At 44.9% G+C, this 21,266-nt stretch overlaps 2 protein-coding genes across 6 annotated transcripts in view; both read right to left on the bottom strand.

The window, feature by feature from the left end:
* Window positions 1-3,645: 3,645 nt before the first annotated feature.
* Window positions 3,646-6,437, bottom strand: LOC128893677 (uncharacterized). Its single transcript, XM_054154820.1, has 3 exons — window positions 6,234-6,437; window positions 4,314-4,529; window positions 3,646-3,930 (listed from the first exon to the last, which is right to left on the bottom strand). The coding sequence occupies exons 1-3, from the start codon at window positions 6,435-6,437 to the stop codon at window positions 3,703-3,705; spliced, it is 648 nt and encodes a 215-aa protein (XP_054010795.1). The 3' UTR covers window positions 3,646-3,702.
* Window positions 6,438-11,296: 4,859 nt separating this feature from the next.
* Window positions 11,297-21,266, bottom strand: part of LOC128893980 (nephrin-like) — a 348,887-nt gene continuing 338,917 nt past the window's right edge. For all 5 annotated transcript variants that reach the window (XM_054155333.1, XM_054155335.1, XM_054155334.1 and 2 more), the window contains 2 exons: window positions 16,031-16,261; window positions 11,297-14,507 (listed from right to left, as the gene is read on the bottom strand). In XM_054155333.1, coding sequence (XP_054011308.1) covers window positions 14,164-14,507; window positions 16,031-16,261 — 575 coding nt within the window. In that variant the 3' untranslated portion in view covers window positions 11,297-14,163. The remainder of the gene's footprint in view (window positions 14,508-16,030; window positions 16,262-21,266) is intronic.

Genomic DNA, 21,266 nt, shown 5'->3' with positions numbered 1-21,266 from the left:
CATGGAATAAATGCTCTATACCCGAGAGCATGAATTAATGACGCCTATAGGAATGGCATAAACATTGCGAATAAAGCGCTTTGCGGTGTTTCTATTCGCTATCAATTAATCGACGAAAATTCTGGCCATCTCTGTCGCTTCGAACCGCCCTAAATTCACTGGAAACCCATCGACCACAATCTCTCGTTCGTATTCATACGCGGTGGCGTATGAATACGCTTTAAAGACGACCAGGCGAAAGAACCTTCCCGTTGCGATTAGGGTATCCTTGAAACCTCGCCCATAACTGGGCGAACTTTCAAAGAAACTGGACAATGTACGCGGCTGGGACCCTTCACTCGCTGAAACTTTAATCGCGTCGTAGCAGCCCTCGCGACTACCTCTTCGAATTAAGCAGCGTTAAGCACTGCTGACCTTCTTTCGGAGTTTGAAACTCTCGTTTGCCACGCGGATGAAGTCAAAGGGGATGTAGGCGAATAATTTATGCGCGACACGACACGTGGCGGGGCACGGAACCTGTCGATAAGTAGCTATTTAGGAAACCAACGTTTGGATCCTCTCGATTAGACCTTTGACGACTTTGCATCAAACTCCAGGAGTATCTTTGATAGGTTTCAAACTTTAAAACTTCAGGATGGATCATTCTCACCTGAACGAGTTCCCAGTGGGACTTACAGTGAGTCTTATATGTATTCGTATCCTCTATATCTGTCGAAGGTATTTGTCTGAAGTAAATGATAGGTTTGATGTTTCCAACCAAATTTCACTCTACGATTCGAACTCACGATCTTCGCACCCTACGATTCGTGTTCTTCTTTGATCGTGTTCTACTCCAATACTAATAGTCGACAAAAGTGAAATTAAAAATTTCACAAATGTACAGAATTGATCCAATTCTATTGTCGCTCCCAACTTCGTCTTCTGTCTCTTGTTGCACCGTGGACGTTCTCGCTGGAAAAAAGGTACTTTTTGTCGAATGCACGCCCGCTGGTCTGGAAATTTTCGGCTCGAAAAGAAGCGTCGGAAGGTCCAGGGTCCTCTGCAAAAAAAAAAAAAAAACAGAGGGGTGACGTTACGGAAGGAACACGGGACGCTCGCAGGAAGAAAAGTTGGAGATAGAAGAGGAAAGTGCGGGACGAGAAAGGAAAAATGAGAAAAAGAAGGAAGAAGGCGCAGGGACGAGCGAGCCTCGCCGCCCCTGCAGTAATTACGTCGGAAAGGGAACCGAGAATCGGACCATAACTCGGCGAATAATTAATTTATTAATTAAGGGAAGCTGGGCGAGTCACGGGGCATCTCGAAGACCGAGGAAACTTCTTTTTCTCTTTTCAGCGGCGCATACTGACGGGTAGCATTGTAACGGGCACCTTTGTAACGCGCTTGTGTATCTGCGATTAGTTGCTCGCATATATACGAGACTCATCGAGTGATTCTCGTACTAAATATTACAGCCACAACACGTTCTCCTAAACCAGCCTTTACGATATTAATCCCTTAAGAGGCGCGCGACTGTTCGCCGGATGGAGCACAATATTTAACATGCATCCCAGCAATTCATTAGACGATTTATGGCTTATCATTCCTCTAGCGCCTTTGCTGGCTAATATATCCTCGCCAATAAAAATACCGTATCTTCCAAACAATAACAACATTATGAGTGGTTTACGGGTAGAATATAAATCAAAGGATTAGGTGAAATGTAATTTGCAGAGATAAATTCATAGTAATGCCGCAAGGACGAGGTGCAGCAGTACACAAATTACTGAGATAACTTTTTCATTTCCTCAACTATATAATCACTGAGCCTATACCTGAGCAAAAACAAGGAATAGTCGTGCTTTCTGGAAAGACTTCCTCGCCCATTTCCCGAGAGCATTCAGCGATTAGTCATCTCGATCGTTCCATGGCTGATCTTCGCAGTCCTCGTTGCACGAGAAAATTAATGGACAAAAAGGACGCCCTTATCGAGCGGATTTCATCAATCCGGAAATTCCGCTCGCTATTGGAAACGGTATTTAAACGTGGCCGTGCTTCGACGCGTTTTTTTCCTCTCTTTGGACGTAGAACGCACCGGAATGTTTAAAGTTTGATTTATTAACGTTTGATTTATTTCCCCCATCGATTCGAATTGCATTTACTCTGGGGCAAGATAGCGTGCTGCGAGAGCGTTTCGATATACGCAATCGACCTTTCCGTTCTCCGTCCCCTTCGTTCTTGCCCACCTCACCCCCATCGCCTGGCCTCTCATCTATATTTTCCTTTTTAAGCAATTTTTTTATCGCGAGTCCTCCCTTTTCCGAACAAACCGCGGCCATATTTTTCGGACGGGGGTCTAAGGGCGCCGGCTGTCTATTAATAAGCATATCGGACCAGTGGAATCGCGCGATAAAAGTGATGTATGTCGCTCGAATCGCCGAGCAACGCGTAACGAGCGCCTGATACCAACCACGCGCAGTCGCGAGCTAATTTTTTAGCAGTATCGATGGTTTTAGAACGTTTCCTGCGTTTACTGTTCGACGAATACAGTTGGCAAGGCAGGTGCTTTTTTAGCGAGGTAGGCACTTTGTCGGTAATGCGGTGTGTTCTGTCGATAATACTGTATATTACCAGCAGAGTGATCTCCCTCGTCGACCAAGCACTCTATATTACCGATGCATAAAGCATTAATTCATACAACTTCCAAATTCTTTCATGAATCGATAAAGTAAATTCTATACTATATGTATAATTAGATTTCTAGAGTTACGGAATAATTGCGTTTCGTTCGCCAATAACGTACGGCTTTTTGTTATCTGTTTTCCGCGGTGTAACGACGAGGATATTAGTTGCGCAATCTTGGAGGCCACCTTTGACATTCCAGCGCAACGGCGAGAAGCAGAAATATGCAAAACACCCGGAGGGTCGACCGCGCACGTACATCAATTTCGTCTTCCATTAAATCCGTGGAACCCGATTTATGGTGTACCCAGATCTAATTTACGGTTAACGCGGGCCCATGCTTTAATCATGGAACGTGAAAAAATACAAACTGTCGAGGAGAACGGATCTTCGGCGACGTAGGAAATAAATTCGCGCGGCTAAGATACACGGAGAGTCGGGGGATGGTTTGAAAACTTTACGGCGATAGTAAGACACGCCATAAAAATCGCTTAAGATGCAGGCTTCCGCGTGAGAAATCCCTCGTGTGCTCTCGAGTGTCCCGTAGAAAAAAAATGAACGGGACCTGAGCGGAATTTTAATCCACCTTTGTGTTTCGCGAGCTAGCGCGCATCCCTTACGCACGGAGAGAAGATACACCCCGTGAATACGCTTAGCACCTTACCTGCGCGAACTCCATTTGAAATCATTACTTCAATCTTTCATTTCGCGCGATATTATTCGATATAACAGAAAATTATTATATTTACTTTGGTACTCTAACGACTATAACGATTTACAGAATTAGTTCCATCATTTATTTTCTAGTAAATACACTCGTTAATAAATATAAAACTTGTTAGAAAAAGAATCGAATATTTCTGTATTACAGGATTTAAGTGTTTCACAAATTCAGACTTTACTCAAAATATACAAAATCACAGAGGGGGACGAATGAAACGACTTTCCCCTAAAAGGGGAACTAACAGGGCGCGATAAGTTCCTCGAGGCCCTTTTATTCGGCACCGGGGGTTTGCTTGTTATCGCGCCGCGAGGGTTGGGTGGCTAGCTTTTATCTTCGCCGTCCGTAACGTCGGTGGACGATTCGTCCTGGGTGATCTCGTCCTGGGTTTTCTCGTTCTGGATTTTCTCGTCCTGCGTGATCAGGATCCTTTGAAGTTGCTCTCGCACCTTCACCGACGTGCTCACGATGGAATTCATGATCGTGAATACCATACGGTTATACCTCTGGATCATCCTGTACTTGAAGAGTCCCATACGAGGCAACTTGATCTGCGAACGGTTTAAGATTTTCAATTTGAACCTCCTGTGATATTCCTAACGTAAATAATATTTTTGCAAATTCCAAATCAACCCTTTGCACTCCTAATGCTACCAGTACTACGCACTACGGCTAGTGTCACTGTCCACAATTTATTATTAAGTTTTAATAAGCGATGGGTGTCGAGGCCAATCCATAACTCAGAAATCTAAGAAAACTGATGTTGGAGTCGACTACCTGCATATAGCCAATATGCAAATTGCTCGGAGTGCAAAGGGTTAATCCCGCCCCCAAATTGATCTACTAAAGTTTTACCCCGTCAAGTTAATATCGAATAAATGAATTCTTTCAAAGTAAGAATACCCCCTTGATACTTTTGTTCATGGTTAGTTACATCGTTGCCATTGTACTCTTCAGGCAGGGCTGGCGCGATGGTCGTCATTATCCTGCAATAGAGGTCCTCGACGTCGGCGCTGGATCCCCACAAACCCTCGGAATGTGTCCAATAAACGAGGCCAGCCGCGATGCCACTCTTCAGGACGAACAGGAGGGCTTTGCAGAATTTTTGCCCCACTGTCTTCGGCGGCGCCTTTGGCGGGCAGTCGCATAGCTATGAAACCGCGGACCGTGTTACCGTTTCGGATGTATATGGTTTGCATAGTCGGTTTGCATACTCGATACCTAGAAATTGCGCTATATTCCCCGACTCCAGTGTAGTATCAACATTTCGGAATATTCGACGGTATCCCACGCGATCTCATATTTAACGCAGGGATATATTTGCGGATGTAGATGTACTCCTTCTTCGAGTTAGACGTTCGAAGTTTCATTTCGAATTTCGTGCGCACGATTTCCGACTTTCGAGTTTCGGATTTAGAATGTCGAATGGCTGTGCTCTGACGAGCGCCCTCAATTGGAATACCGTAGCGAGAAACTAGCCTCATTTGCAAACCACTCAAGACACTGTGGCAAACATGAAAGACAAACTAGCAAGCACGCGGAGTTTGCACAATAAATGGGGGAAGTGGACACATAGAGACTAGGGTGAGATCACACGAAAATCTTGGAGGATGGAGGTTCGAGTACAACCACAAAATGTTACCAACAATCTCTGGGTAATATGGGCACTATTGGCCCGATGCTTTGAACTCTTTCGGCCTTCTGATGATGGTTTTGTTCTGACTCGAGCTACGATAGATTGAGCAAAGTATACATTACGTAGTTCCACGTAATCAAAAATGTACATACTCCTCTTATTTCTTCTTTATCTTGTACACCAAACTTTACGCTTTAGCCCTTTCGGTCCCCTTATTAAACGAGGGAGAAGATTTTCGCGAGGGAAAGAGATTCGCGACAAGAAGCTCATCGCAAAGGGACGAGATTCGTCGCCGTTTACGAAGCCCTCGAGAGTATCCGGGTCTCTTGCTCGGGGAGTAGAGGCGGAACTCGCTAAACGCGACGACGCCCTCGACTCGTGAGGTCACGTATGTACTAGGTAGGTACGTGTCCCTAACAAGTACGGGAACTCCAAACTGTCCTCCTCCATTAGAGATCCATCGGCGTCGCTATACCTGTGTACACCGGACTGTCGAGCTAATTTCAGGTAAACGCAACTACGTATCGGCTAACCAATTCCGTACAGGTGCTGGACCGCCATCGTCCCCCTGGCGCGGCACGTCAATATCGCGCAAAGACAGCTCGAAGCTGCAACACCGAGACCAGGTCCGCGCCAGCTCGACGCCAAAGGTCCCTTGTTAACGACGTAACCCCGGCGACGGGAATCTCATTAACACGAAATACCGAACACTCGTGTACCGGCTTCCCGCGAATTTTTTCGAGAGACCGAAACGGAAGCGTGACGCTGAAAACGCTAATCGCGACGAGAGCTACATAATACCGAGACAATCTTTATTTTAGGAATTAAATGGAAGAAACCGGATGCGTGCACTAACTTTTTCTTTTAGGGAGTGCTTGTGTGTACCTTGTAGAGTAAGAAAAATATTTTTTTAATCGCATTCAAGCATTTTTATGAGAATATTGCTACTAAATTAATAGGACTCGTTAGAAAGGCCCCTTCAATATACTATACGCTGTGCCATTTTTATCACAGGTATAGATGCCACTAAAAAATTTTGTTCTTAGTCTTCGAGATACATATTAACATCCGGTAAAAGGAAAAGTCGAGACTTGGATTCATTTCGTCGGAATTAATTCCTAAAGAAGACCCTGTTCCAGAGCAGTTTGACCATCTCTTTACGATTTCCCTAGTGTCTTTAGGATCGAGGATTTTTTCCATTTTTGAGGTGCTCCTCACCTTTGGTGGACAAGTCCTCTGCATATCCCTCCGCGAGCAAACTTTGACCGCCACTGGCCTTGGGGTCCAGTAGGAGGATCCCGAAGTCGGACAGGGCTGCATCACTTCCGCGTCGACGAGTTTCTGGATCTGCCTTGGTCGAATACACGTCTCAGGATTAGACAGGTTGATTGTCTGAGCGATACATTTCGTCCCCCTCTTCATTTTTCCCCTGAAACTGTCTGGTCTCTATCTTGAAAATCTCTAAGGTTCCAACAGGTTGAACTGTTCGTCTAATAGGCACCAAAATATCATACGATGTACTCTTTAAATAATTATTATTTTCTTCTGCTACAAAAATGTTTCATTGCTGAAATTTTAGAATCATTAACCTAGTATGCTAGACATAGATTAGATAGACAGCAATAAAACAGACCACTATTTCATAATAAACAGACTCCGTGCACATGTCCTAATTACCAAGTTGCAAACACTCACAGGGTATATTCGAGAAGTCCGTGTGTCCGCAGTGCCACGGAAGATTAAACGTCGCACCAGCAATCTTCCAGGTTCTCAGGTCCGAAATGTTCGCCAAAGGAGAGGACGTCGACCTAACCCAGGGGTTAGGTGATTTTCCTCAAAGCCGCCGTTCCTCGAGAGCTCGTGAAATTTTTCTAGATTACGCGCATTCACTTTGCATGGTATAACCTCGAATAATTTCTCGCGGTGGGGAGCATACGAGCGACAAGCCGGGCCGTCGCCTTCACCATCGAAGAATTTTGTCCGATCGTGACAGGGATTGAAATATTCGACGCCTTCAAATTTTGATCATTTTTCCAGTTGGCACGTGTCGCGCGAATTTTGGCCTGGCTACGCGAGCAGAAACTACGCGATCATTTTTAGCCTTCTTTTATCGATGGACGACTTCTCCGCGGGCAACTTCACGTCCGTCGATTCTTTCGACCATCTGCGACGTCGCAGCTGCGGTCGAAAAACTTCTAATCGAATCCCTGCGACCTCGGGCGATCCTCGCAACTTTGCTGGTCGATTCCTGCCCCTGTCCTCGACTAAATGAAACGCAAACACTCAAGTTAGGAGGACGATACGTATTTATCTTTCAGGGGGTGTTATAGGAACTTATGTTTGGTCGAAGAAAAAAGAATATAAAGGGACGATCTTATAAATAGGATAACGTGGTTTGTATTAACGATAAAACCAAGATAAAAACTTACTAGCCAAAGTTCTTTATAAATTGAACGAACAAAATTAAAGAAACACAGGAGATAGTCGATTGACAGTTCAATTGAGGGATGTAAACATTGTCTGGGAAGTCCAATTTCAAGTACCCCTAACGCAGGGTGTTCCTGGCGCGTCGAAGGTGGAAATAAATGGTTAGGGGTGGTATCTGGTCGAGCAGTGTTCAATCGAGACGGGGGTGGCGGAGTAGACGGAAGAAGGATGCCAGAGGTGGCGTCGCAGATACCCTGGCGACGTGTACGAAGAGGCCCAGGCAGCGTTACGTATGGGGGGCGTTCAGTCTCGTTCGCGAAATCCTTGTTCGGATCCTCCTCGTTTCGCGGCCCGCTGATAAGAAGAAAGATATAAAGGAGGCGAGATTACAACGCTAGGGCGTGGAAGGGTAGCAGCAACCAAAGGGGTGAGGATCAAAGAGGGGTCGGTTACTCGATGAAACTGAGTTTTCCAACGAGAGCTCCTCGCCCGCTTTTCCGCTGCTACGTGTTGCCACGAGCTACCCTGGCAACCTCACGATTTCTTATTCATCAACGCCACTGGAAAAACTCGTGAAATTTCTAACCGACACGCTCGTACATCCTTCATGTTTATGCACACCGTCGAGTCGGACCACCCCTACTCACGCCTAAATGCCCACGGTTCTTTCATGGGGCGGCGCGTGCTGCCTTCGCTCCAGCATTTATCACGCGAACGCTTCCTCGAGCATCGATGCATCCTGAAAACTCGTTCTGTCACTTAATGGGGGGGTTGTAGCTGTAGTAGATGTGCGTTTAGAATTACTGTTGGGTGATATCGTCGAAGTAACAAGGCGGGAGGGATTATGACTCTCTTTGGGCGGTCGGTTCAAGCCCAGAAAGGGTCATAGCCAAGTAAGTGGTCCACCTCCTAGTAGTTCCCGCCGTGAGTACCTCTGGAAACACGCTTTCAGGGGGAAACTAAGAGCCACCTCTGCGAATTAGGGTGTATAGTCAAATCTGTTTTCGTGCGGTTGATAGGGAGGGTGTAAAAAAAAAAAAAACGTACAAAAATAATATTTAGAAAGTTAATAAATAGTTGTACCACGTAATAATTGTTCATATCATATTGAAGAAATTATTTTTTTATTCGATGGATAAAATAGAAATCATAAGAAATATATCGAAATAGAAAAAATAATTGAGCAACATAAATATTACAACTAGTCCGAAAACATTAGAGACAAAATTTCTTGAAGCCTCCATAGTACGATCCCTTTTGCCTCGAAAACTCCCCATCGAATTGAACGCAATCTTAGTTTTATTACCGGTTCGATAGCGCGGTCGTCGAGTCGTTATCAAGACTGATAGTTTCGGTCTTTAACTAGCTACGGTCGCAATTCCAGGCTCGTATTTAGAGTCGATTAATGTCCATTAATCAATGGTCGATGATGAATTTTGCGGTACACTTTCTGCTCGTTATCGATTCACCGCAACCAGACGTGGAGCGATTCGTATTCGAACCAACGCGATGGATACGGTCGTGTGTATCCTCTCGTCGTCGGCGTCGTTCCAAGTTGGCCGTTTTCCCTGTAATTAATGTTCGATACGAACTTTGACGTGGGAAGTTTCAAAGTTTCCTTTCGACTGGAATGTAACTAGATTAAAATCAGAGAAGAATATAGCGCGCGGGGTCGCGCTGGGACGGTCCTGAGGGATGGTTGATACAAAGCACGTTCAGTTTTGGACAGTTAAACAGTTTATTCAGATCGAAACTTTACGTAGTATATACATACGAGTTAGTAGACGATATGGAGTTCTGATATGAAATCACCTATACAGTGAACTTAAAATATAGTCGTCGATTTACACGGACTTTAGCATCATGCTGATTATGTACATTCGTTTTTGTATCTAAGTTCGTTTCAGCGCTCGCGTCAAGTCATCGGCACACCATTCGCACGCTTTTCGCGAAATTCTCCTATCGTTATCGGCACCCACTCAAAAACACAAACGACGAGAACAGAAACAAATCGTTCTTCGCGTCGACGATCGGAAACGCTTTATTTTCGGACGTTCCTTGCGTACCTCGGCGACCAGAGTTGGGCAAATTTTCATTTCGGTAACAAACACACGAGAAAGTCGTAAAAATAATAATTATGTCATGTTTGAGCATTAATGTTCAGATAAAAACACTTTCAAGTAATTTATCTAGATTTTACGCGTGAGAAACGATAATTTTTTCCCTTATTTACACGTCGAATAGAAATTGATTCGAGTAATGCCCAACTTTGTCGACGAGGAGGTACATATTGAGCGTTGCACGCGATATGTTCATGCGAATTTTCGGTTTGTGCGCGTTACATCGATGAACGTACTCTTTGCCGGATCGACATTCGAACATACAATTAGGCTAATCTCCATGGACGTGAAAAAAGGGGCGATCGGGTCGCTTCTTTCCATGTTGGAGCGTCGCGATTTCGCTCGCGACGATTGGTCGTGATGAGGGCAGTGGCGCATTATACCATGAGGCCCAAGACGAAATGGACTCTTAGGGCCCCGGTCGAAGAATATTTTCGAATTTAAATAATCTTATTTCCTCGAATCGAACGAGTTATTCGAGATTACGTTTTACTTTGTGACTTGTAAGGAAAGTATTCCATTCAAAAAAACATTCGAAAATACTTGTTCGCGTACTTGTTTGCGCGCAAGAAGAATGAATTTCGCCAGATCCGTTCTTCTCGCGCGCCAACAGTACATCCACACGTAACTTCACATTTAAGTTTCACATCGATACCTGGCTACGTTTTGAGCAAAACCCGTCCGTTACTTCTTTGAACTAAACCAGATTCTAGCTTCCTAAGGATACTGCGCCACTGGACGAGGGTTTCCGAGGGATTTCGATAGAAAAAGGAGTTCGATTCGATTCCAAAAACGAATCTGGCTCTACGTTACGGCGAGAATCGACACTAATCAATAAAGATCGTTGTTCGTCGAGAGGTTTTCATCGGGCAAGCAACGACCAGTGGAACGGTCGTCGCGAATCAGCTTCGATTCTCCTGGCACGCGCGCGTTCGTCGATTCTCGATCGCGAATTCAACGATACATACTTATGTACAACGATACGACATTAACTAACGAGCAACGACTTTTTTTAATTACCTTTTTTTTCGTTATTCATTTTTTTATCATTTTCATTTAATACACCGAAAGAAACACTCGACACTCGATCTTCGACGCGTACGATAAGCGAACGCTTCGTCCTCTCTCCCTCCCCTCGACATTCTACATTACCAACCCACGTATTATCGTCTTCTTCTGGTCGTCCAGCCATCTCTCCGTTACGCGTTAAAGGTGCGAAACCACCCCCGAGCGAGAGAGTCTTGGACGAAGTTCACTTCATTCTCTTAGGAATATACTTTGTCACTTTTTACTCCTAGTCCCGGCGTCAAGCTTCATGACTTCGTCGCGAAGTGTCGCGTGGAAGCCCGGTTTTTCTGACCTTATAAATTGAATTTTTCACCCGAGTATAAAGCCTCTACTCTCGAGTCCTCGCCTCCTTTTGCTTTCCTTCTCCGTTCGTCGCTAGAATCGAATGAAATTAGGCGAGCTGGCCGCGCGACAGTGATTCATTCTGTCGCTCCAACTGATTTCGATTATCGCGATCCCGAACGCGTACACAAATCATGCCACAATTGGCGAGAAACTGATTCCTCCAAGGGAAACGAATATTAAACTTAAAGCACATTTTTAACTCGGTATTGGACTTGTGGTGTCGTTTCATTAATTTTTACACTTTATTGTATATTATGATATGATATTGATATGGTATTTTTCACTTGTTCCTTTTCCCGAGATACCATCTCTTGATTGTATCACGATTTATTTGATATTGGGTTGTCTGGAAAGTTCATGTCCATTTTTGGTAGGTGGTACAGGTCTGAATATACGGAATAGTTGAAAACAAATAACACGAGTTCATCCCTTAAATGGTGGAAAGGTTATGGAACAAAATGGCACTTACAGTCAGTCTCATAAATATTCGTATTCTCTATGTCTATTAAAAAAGTTTGCTTAAATTAAATAATAGGTTCGATGTTTTCAAATAAATATTTCAATGTTTATATGTAGATGGATTTATACTTGTATATATATATATAATAAAAAATTTACTTGGAAACACGAAACCTGTCATTTAATTTAGACAAATTCCTTCAATAAACACAGAGGGTACGAATATTATGGGATATATCAAAATTCAAATATGCCTTTGTATTTTTCTTAAAAATTGGCACCAACATTCTGGACAACCCAATACCTTATTCCCTTGAAATTTCACTCGATTCTCGTCGATGCAAACGACAACTTGCACCAGAGATTGGCATCATCTAAGTACAAAAAGGAAAAGAAAAATAATCGAATAAAAAATAGGGTTCCTAATTTCCCCCAAATTTTCGATCTCTAGAAACGTTTACTCAAAGATTTCGCCCGCACCCGTCTTGCACGCACGAAATAGTGTGCGAATTACTACCTCAGATCACTATTCTCGTGCATACACCGTTTATTGTCGATTCTTGCTTGCGTCGTAATTTTCTCAATGGTTCGTTTTCGCCTAGATCTCGTCCCCTGGATCCGAATAACGCCAAAATTGCGTCGTACCCGCGAACAACGGGCGCACAGGTTGGGACGTAACAACCGTAAGGGATCGATAACGTAGCGAACTCTTTAGAAACTCGCGGTTCCCGTGAAAATTGCAGTCGCGAATATTTCGTTGGTAATCGAGGCCGATCGACAGGCACCCCGAAACCGCGTTTCACGCGCCCCCGAGCAACTCTGCAAAGTAGCATCGCGTTATCGTTTCATTCTCCCTGCTTCTTTCATTTTCCCCGCCTTCCTCTTTCTTTCCCAATATTCCCCGCCATTGGCCTCCCGTCGTATATTTTCCAGCGGTTCCTCCATCCGTCTTCATTCCAGCAACCGGATGAGGAGTCGTTCGGGAACCTTTTATCTTTTCTCGCGTTTCTCGGCCTAATGCCTCGACGTCTGAAGGATTCGATTGGTAGGCTCAGACGCGGGTTTATTTACGTCCGTTCCAATTCGTTGATCAGCGAATCGACGAAAGGCAGAATCTTCTCTTCGAGCGTTCTCGAAGTCCAATTCAACTTCGAAAAGCGCAATCGTCCTCGGGGTGTCCAAAAAAAAAAAAAAAGAATTCTAGATCTGTCACGTAACGAAACTCTAGAGTGGCGAAATCGGGGTAGATGCTTAGCTTTGAAGTTACGAAGAATTAGAAGTATTTTGTAATTTTCAAGTGTACGATATGTCTTGAAACGATTTCCTTTCTTATTGATTTGCTCCTGAGATAAAAACTGATGTCGAGTCTCACTCTATATAGGAGTGCAAAGGGTTAATTTTCGTCTCATTTCATCCTTCAGAACCATTCTTCAAAGCAATGCACCACACTCTGTACATTGAAACTACCCTCCCATTCGTTCGTTTCTCTCACTGTTCCCACGCGTTACGGGCGAACATGAATCACGCACCCAGAAGAAATATGCGAGTAGACACTGTCGAAGATCATTGGGCGCCGAGTCGCTCGAGAAGAAGAAAGTTACGTCGAAGACAGAGGACGCAACTTCGGGGCGTCCTCCCCAGGTGGAGAACTCGAGAGCAGGCAACTTTCCACCTAACTCTTATCCCAGCCGATTCTTCTTCCTTCCTCTGTTCGTGGTTTGCTTTCATTCTCTCGGAGGAAAGAACTCTGCCCTGACTGTCGAGGAAACGTTTTGAAAACAATTTTGGCGGGCGCTGGTTCCCCGGCTAGAAACTTTCCTCGACAAATCTAACGCGTATTCGTTCCCGCGTCGGAACAACGACGCTCGTCGCGACCCTCGTGCTCGCAGGACGACTCCTTGTCGTTGACCGTCCGTTACGGGCATGGCCAAGACTCGCGATAAGGTATTCTATCATTGAGAGGGTATGCTCGATGCTAGAAACGTAGCGATGGGGTTCAAGAGGCTTGAGAAGGGAAACATCCAGAGCTTCAAAGACCTAGCGTCTAGTCCAAATTAAATGACAGGTTTTACATTCTCAAATAAATATTTCATTATAAATATGTACATAAATAAACTTTACACTTGTATGTATTTATAATGAGAAATTTGTTTGGAAGCCCACAAATATTCGTACCCCTATATATATTGAAGAAATTTGTCTAATTTAAATGATGGGCTTCATGCTTCCAAATCAATTTTCCATTATAAATATGTACATGAATAAACTTCTCACATGTATATATTTACAATTACGAATTTATTTGGAAACACGAAGGATTCAAATTTTTTCAATAAATATAGAGGGTACGAATACTTATGAAACTGACTGTATATTGGCTATCCTCTCGGTACCCTCTTGTTTCCCTGATGTCTCTATATTTCTACCTTCGAGCACCTGGATCACGGACTCTCACAATAACTGGAGTCTCTGTATTTCTACCTCGAGCACGTGGATCACAAGCTCCCACAGTAGCCGTATCCTTGCGCTTGGACGTGCCCGTTCCATCGAGACGTTCCCGTCCCGTTCGCGACGATACAGTGGATTGTCTGCGAGTCGTTCCATTCGACGTTCGACCGCGTCTCGTCGTGGAGGCGTCGACTCGCCGCAAATGACTCTCATCGTTCGTCCTCGCTATTGACTGTTCGAAGGGGTCTGCTCGCTTTTGGCAGCGAACCATGCTACGAGGTTTACACGCAGCTCTCGGGAAGCCTGTTCGCCATTAGCCGTCGCTTGATCGCCTCGCCGTCCAAGCACTCCCCCGCGACGACGACCCCCTGGCCGCCGCCGACGATGACCCCCTGGCTGCCGCCCAGCACCACGCCGCCAGGTCCCGCAGCTGTCATGGACCCCGTCATGGGCATGCTCTGCAAACTCGGTATCGTGCTCCTCGATGGTAACCTCAGCTCCGTCGGTCTTCCGGTGAATTTGTGGCAGAGCTCGTCTATGCTCGGGGTGGGCCCTGGCGTGACCCAGTGTCCCGGGGGATATCCGCCTGGATAACTCGGCGGGCTCACCTCCACCAGGCTACCCTCTGCAACAGCCAACCGGAGAGGATTCTTTTGGGGATTCGTCGGGGAACGTTATGAAGCGAAACGGCCACTGCCACTCTGGGCCGCGACAATTAGCTAACGCGGCTTTCTCTCGCGCCCACCACCTTCCCTGGTGACTTGTGCCACTTTCGAACCCCGTTACTCTGTTTTGAGAACCCCGCAAAAAAATGTACGAGGTGTGGAATTAGGGTGTCGTGGGAAAATATTGCGCGGATTTTTTGGCACTCTGCTTGCGAAGGGGTTGCATGGTGTTTCGGGGAAATGAAATATTCTTCTTTAACGCGTCGGATATACTCGGGGGCTTTCTGTCTTGGAATTAGTGTCCCTCAGGGGCTGTAGCTACAATCAGTTCCATAAGTATTCGTACCCTTGAAGAAATTTGTCCGAATTAAATAATAGGTTTCATGTTTCTCAAAATTCTCAAATTCGATTTTCTCGAAAACTAAGCGTCAAACGAAAAAATGTAATTCCCTTTTTTTCGACTTGTTTTTTCATGTAGTATCACCCCCCTGCTCGGTTGTGCCATCCAGTCACACCCTGTATATACAAGTGTAAAGTTTATCCATTTATTTGGAAACATATAATCTATTATTTAATTTAGACAAACTTCCTTAATAAACGTAGAGGGTACGAATTCTAACGGGACTGACTGTATATTCGCAGTGCTGTCACTAACAAAATTTTGTAGATTTACGATGTTCCATCATAGGGGACATCTGAGTGCAAATGGAACAGACTCAATCACTTAATTACTGAAATACTCGTGAAAGTAGTCGCGCCCAGTTCTAGGCCAAGACACAACCTGGCACCACCTCCGAGCAAATATCGCACCGCAATCTATTTACTCGATGTAGTATAGCAGACTCGAAAGTTTGGGGAAGAATTAACACTTTAAACGGAGTATTCGACGTACGTGAATACGTTATGAAACATGTTGTACGAAATTGAACGACTCCTTATAGTTGTGGAGCAGAGGTTCTTCGGCACTAAACGTTCCCGAGCAAGTACTCTCGAATATTCTTTTATTGGAACTTCCTCATTCAGAACCGCTCTTCCTAGTCGATCCGTAGCTAACGTTTTTCGATCGAGTGCACTCTGCATTCAACAGACACGCACAATAGAGCCGCCCGTGAAAATAGAGACAGGGGAGGGAGGAGATTGTTGCGAATATTCTTGGAAGACGGGCACCATCGCGAAAGCGTCGTTCCCAATTTCTTCTTCGTGACGTAAAGTCGCGCAGAAATGATTTTAAATTAGAATTTCGACTCGTGGAAAAATCCCCTGGTATCGTTTAGCACGTTGGCTATCGTATTATTCGAAATGGAAATGTTCATAAATACTTCTTGTTATCTTATAAAATTTATTAGGGATCCTTCTATTTCTTTTTTACAATTTCTACCTTGCTCGGGGTACGTACTATCAGTCACATCTTATAAACGGTGGCTCGTTCCGCTTCGATTCGTCGATAACGTGGGCTGACTGGCGAGAGACTCCGGAAACTTACCGAATTTATTCGGAATAACGTCAGGATCGGTTTCCACGGTCTGCTGGGGGTTCTGCAGGGGATACTGCTGGGCTGGTAATTCACTGAGCTCCGCAGGTTTTTCGTGTCGGGGTTTCGATACCCTCTCCCTCCGTACTCGAACCACCACCACCAGGATGATCAGCACCAGCGTGACCAGGGCTCCAACTACCACTCCTATCAGTGGCGAGAGCACTATGCCAGCGTCTTGACCTTAAACACAATAATTATTATTGATTAACACGTTCCGTGCCAAGTCATTTTTGCCCGACTCGTCGATCAGGCCATTTGATGTTTTGAGTAAAGATTGATATATTATCACACAATATTTCATTACATCATCAATCTCACGAATATTTCCAATTTCTACGAGGTAACATCTCGTTTTAATTCTCCCTTGGGAAAATCGCCATCTAAAGCTGTAGATCTTAATTTCAATAGCAACGAGCCCCATTATTTCTCGTTTAGGAGTATCCTTTCTCGTAGAAAGATAAGTTTGTCGAGGTTTTGGCGTGACAGTCCGAAGCGCGGGGTCGTGCGGGCGTCGAGGCGTGGCGACGGGGCCGCGACGCTTAAACGACCATCGTAATTAACAAATTCCGCGCGCCCGAGCAGTTTCAGTCAGGGCTCGATGAAATTTACGAGGAACTGGGGATTGACAAATGAACAATGGTAATTGATTTAAAATTATCACAGTCGTAATTAAACGATGCACGGGGTTTGTAATAATCCGCGATCGTTGCCCGCCGTGCGAATAAATCGCAATATATCCGTGCATTAATAAACAGGTAACCGCGGAACGTTACAAATGCCGCGATAATAATCATTATGAACCGGCGGACAAGCTTTTCCAGACACATTCCGATCGTTTCGCCGACACGAGACAAATTCATCCTAGTTTAAACCGTCCGGCGGATTCGCACGCCACGAGGACCTCTTTAAGTCGAAGCTTGGACTTTTTCACTATCGTATTGTTTTGGCCGACCCTGTAGATTTGGTCCTTTGGTGGAAATGTTACTTCTGGAAAACGAGTAGGTTAGCGATGCGGAGACGTGTTCTGTGGATGATGCTTCGATATTTTGTTAGTTGGAAGGAAAACATAACAAAATAAATCAACGGAATGATTCCAAGGTCCACTCAAGGCTCGTAAAGATTTTTTTATTTTAAGAAAGAAATTTAGATCGATAAATTATATAACAGTTATAATTGAGGGACATGCTCGAGTTTCGTTCGTCGACATGTGTTTCGCATCTCAACTGAACCGACAGGTTATTCTTTTCCATTGGGAAACTTTGATTAGAGACGATGCCCCCAACTGGGTTGACTTCCGGCTAACTAATTTATGCAAACTTTTATCAAGGAATCATTTTCGACGCGTTTATTTTCCGGACAGAAGTCTGGCGAAGTTTTGTCCCCGTACACAGAAACTTTTTTGCACTTTGTCACATTCAGAAGCGGGCGGAATTCGTCGCGAAGCCGGCACACCGAAGAAACGCAAATTAGAGCGAAGGATTAACCACACTGTGTGTCACGGAGCGGAGGCAACGACTGCTTTACAGCCCTCCGTGGCTATTTACCATAGTACAGTTTTTTTCCCCTCTTACAGCGGCAGTGCGTCGCGGTAAACCGTACACAAGCCGGGGGAAACTTTTCTGCAAACTCTAGTCTGGACTCTGTTTAGCTGTATGAACTCGGTTTCAGTCATTTTTTGTCAATGGTTAAAGGAAACGGTGTGGAATTTCTCTCTGAACTGAGATTAAACGTCGATGACATCTGGTTGATAAAGCTGGTTACTCTGTTGGCAGTGTAGACTCTATTGATAGTGTAGGCAGTCAGTTGATAAAATAGGTCACTCTCTTGGCAGTGTAGGCAGTCCGTTGATAAAGCAGGTCATTCTACCGATAGTGTAGGCACTCTGTTGATAAAATCTTCGGTCAATCAGAGCTCTGCATTGTCAATTCTTACCGACAAAACGTCTTATACTATCGATAGAATCTTCTATCTCATCGCGAGTATTTCAAACGATGTTTTACACCAGAATGGGTATAAAAGGGATGTATTTCTTCGCAGATACGATTTCCTCGGAAAAGCGAGGAATCTTTTGGGTTAATTCCCGCGCGTGACGTTTTAGTCGATAGCGGCCGAGCGTGGGACCAGGCCTGCTGCTTTCGTCGGATAATTAACAAAACTGTTTTCTTCCAGTGCGAGTTGGCCAGCTGTGCTCCACTGCACGGCAGCTTAAGTGGGCCACGGGCCACGTGCGCGCTCGTTAGCGTACACCGTGGGCGAACGTGTTTAATTCTTAATTTCTCGGCGTTTCCCTCGCGCACGTGTCATTCGTGATGCACGAACCTCCGGAGCATGTGAACGAATCAGAATACGCCAGCTTGTTAAAAGTTCCACGGAGTCCTGGATCAACTTGTTCCGAAGATCGTCGTTTCCTGGTGACTTTGTCGACGACTTCAAGTTCCTTCCCGAACGAAAGTTTTTAGAAACTTCGCCGAACACAGCGACGTTCGATGGAATGGCTCGGGTCGAGGGGGGGAGGATGCTCGTAAATGGCCAGTTTTGGTACTCGTTGGGAGAGAACGGTTCTTGCGTAACACTTCGATTGAACAATTGTTTCCCGATTTTTTAGAATGTGAAGCGATTGCTTCAGTAGTCGATTATTTAACATTAAATTCACAGAATCAAAAGGCAGTTTGAAATCAAGATTTTTTATTTAACCTTTTGGAATTGTAGTTTCGAACGAGCCCAGTTCGCCATTGTCGCGTTTACCTTGCAGATGCACGTTATGTAAAAATTCGTAATTTCCCACGAGTACCAAAAATGGTCATTTTGGAACAATGTTACTGGGGCTCCCGCGCAACTATCCGTTCCGTATACGTGTCATGCATAATACAGGCGTATTTATGCATGTAAATAGATTGCGGTCGGGCGAGTGTGCGCGTGTACTTATACACGGCAAGGTATTTCAGCCCTGGACGCGTAATGCTCATAAAGTCCAGGATTTAATCAGCCACCTTGAACACTCGCGCTGTTCTAGCCTGGTCCATAACCTAAAGACCGTTCAACGCCACGCGCGCTAGTATTCCACTTGACGTCTCTCTTTACGCGTGTTACAGGAAGCTGGCCCATAAATTCTCGCTTGGCTAGTCGCAGAACCTTCAAAAAGCGATCGAGGGAAACTGAAGTGCAACTTGAAAAAATTATGGACAGGCGAATGAAACGATTGGAAAGCTTGTTGCAGAGATTTTTCTTTAGAGTACTCTGCTGGAATTATAGAACTCTATGTATACAATCATAGTACTTTTGGATTCAGAGTGCTTCAAAATACGAGGAAGAGTGTAGGGGATACGGAACAAATTTTGATGGATAGGATTTCTACTCTAAGTAAAAAGGGCAGAAACGTGATTGTTAGATTTACCGTAACACTGTTAGGAGGATTCTTCCGTTTTATCGACAACGCCTTGCGTCCTATCGTCTCCAGATGCCGCGGAAGGATCCACGGATGGATCGTACAGGATCTAGAGAGTCTCGAGAAGCGTCGAGGGAATATATGAGCGCGCGTGAGTGACAGGAAAGTCCTCGGGATGGGCGTAAAAGGTTTCGTAAAAACACCGAACCACGCGAGCGAGTCAAGAGAGCTTTAATCGCGGAGGTGAGTGGATGGGTAGATTTATTGACCTGTAACAATATCTACAGAGGATGTGGAATGATTTTAAAAAGCGAGGACAGGAGTAACGACAAGATAATCATCGGAAATAGTGATTCAAGAGAGCCAATGAATTCAAGAGGCTCAGGAATACCACAGCAAGTAGAAATGCCCAGCAATGGTCAGACGTGTTAACGAAAAGATCGAACCCCACGTTTCTGACTTATCAATATTGTTCCGAGAGATCTGTACAACGTTCCTCGATCGATCCTAACGTTTCCTTCCGATCCGTGGCAGGCAGTTAGGTCGCGACGATAATTTCCCAATTAATTACCGCGATTTACTTCAGAACGCCGTCATCGTCGTTCTCGATCGTATATTCTTAGAAAGCGCCGACGCCTTCTCGTTAAAGTTGCACCGAGAAGCCCTTCCTCTTGGAACAACGGGGAAATATATTTCGCACGGCACGTTTCGGGACGCCCGGTATTCACCTAAATCACGCGGATAGTTTCTCATCCTTTCCTGCTACCCACGAGGAAGGAAGCTTTTGCGGTCGCTATTTTTCAATCAATTGCTGGTTATTAGCGGATCATGACGGGCTCTCTGTCTCGGCCGATAGATGGATCCTCTTCCTAAGTTAAACAGTGGGTGTTTGTTCAACGAGTGGCAATTAACCCTTTCAGACCCGAATAATTTTTTCTCCTCGCACTAATGCAATTTAATTTTGAACTGGTCTTTCTTCATTGGAAAGGATTCCAATAAATCCCCAACAAGGATAATCGTGGACCACCCAACGATAAAAATGTCAATTCCCCTTCGATAATTATTTATCATGCACAAGATCCTCCTCCCTCCCGTTTTCTCTCTGCGGGCTAATCCTCTTTAGGTCGCGAGATTGCGTCGGTAATTGCTCCTCGATTTCACCTACGTACACATGGGGCCTCTATTGTTGCGCGCGAGCGTACCATCTCTCGTGTGTACATATGCGGACAGGGAGGTGGACGTTCGGAGGGAGCGAGAGAGAGGAACAGCAATCAGTGACGAACTCTCGAGACTGTTCCGGCTGATTGCAATTAAGAGGATACCAAACCACCATCGACGTCGCTACTTGACCGTCCCGTATTAGCATCCGGAGAATCGCGTACCTCGTAAAAGGGATCAACCTTCGAGGTGAAACGCAGACCACTCGAGAATCGACGTTCCAGCCGAGGGGGATTCGTTACATCCACCTCGATCATGATCTACCGTTACTGCCAGGGATCACCCAAATCATCATCTAAATAAGGGGAAGTCCTTCTCTTTCAGAAGGATTTTACCTCGCGTTTAATTGCTCGACATTTTTTTCTCTGAAATTCTTTTAATACCAACTGAAGAATATTTGATACTTAATTAATACGTTTTAAAAATTTCTAAGTACTTTCTACCATTACACCAATATTTTGTAGTCTCCTTCGGACGCAATGGAGTATTCCATTCAGTCTTCATGCTGGCGAAACTGCTCGACCAGACTGTAAACCCGAACAATACCATACGCGAGATCAGCCGAATGGCTTGCAAGTTAAT

This window comes from Hylaeus anthracinus, unplaced genomic scaffold (genome assembly GCF_026225885.1).
Source record: "Hylaeus anthracinus isolate JK02 unplaced genomic scaffold, UHH_iyHylAnth1.0_haploid 3, whole genome shotgun sequence".
Classification (NCBI taxonomy): domain Eukaryota; kingdom Metazoa; phylum Arthropoda; class Insecta; order Hymenoptera; family Colletidae; genus Hylaeus; species Hylaeus anthracinus.
This window is presented reverse-complemented; position numbering and strand designations above follow the sequence as displayed.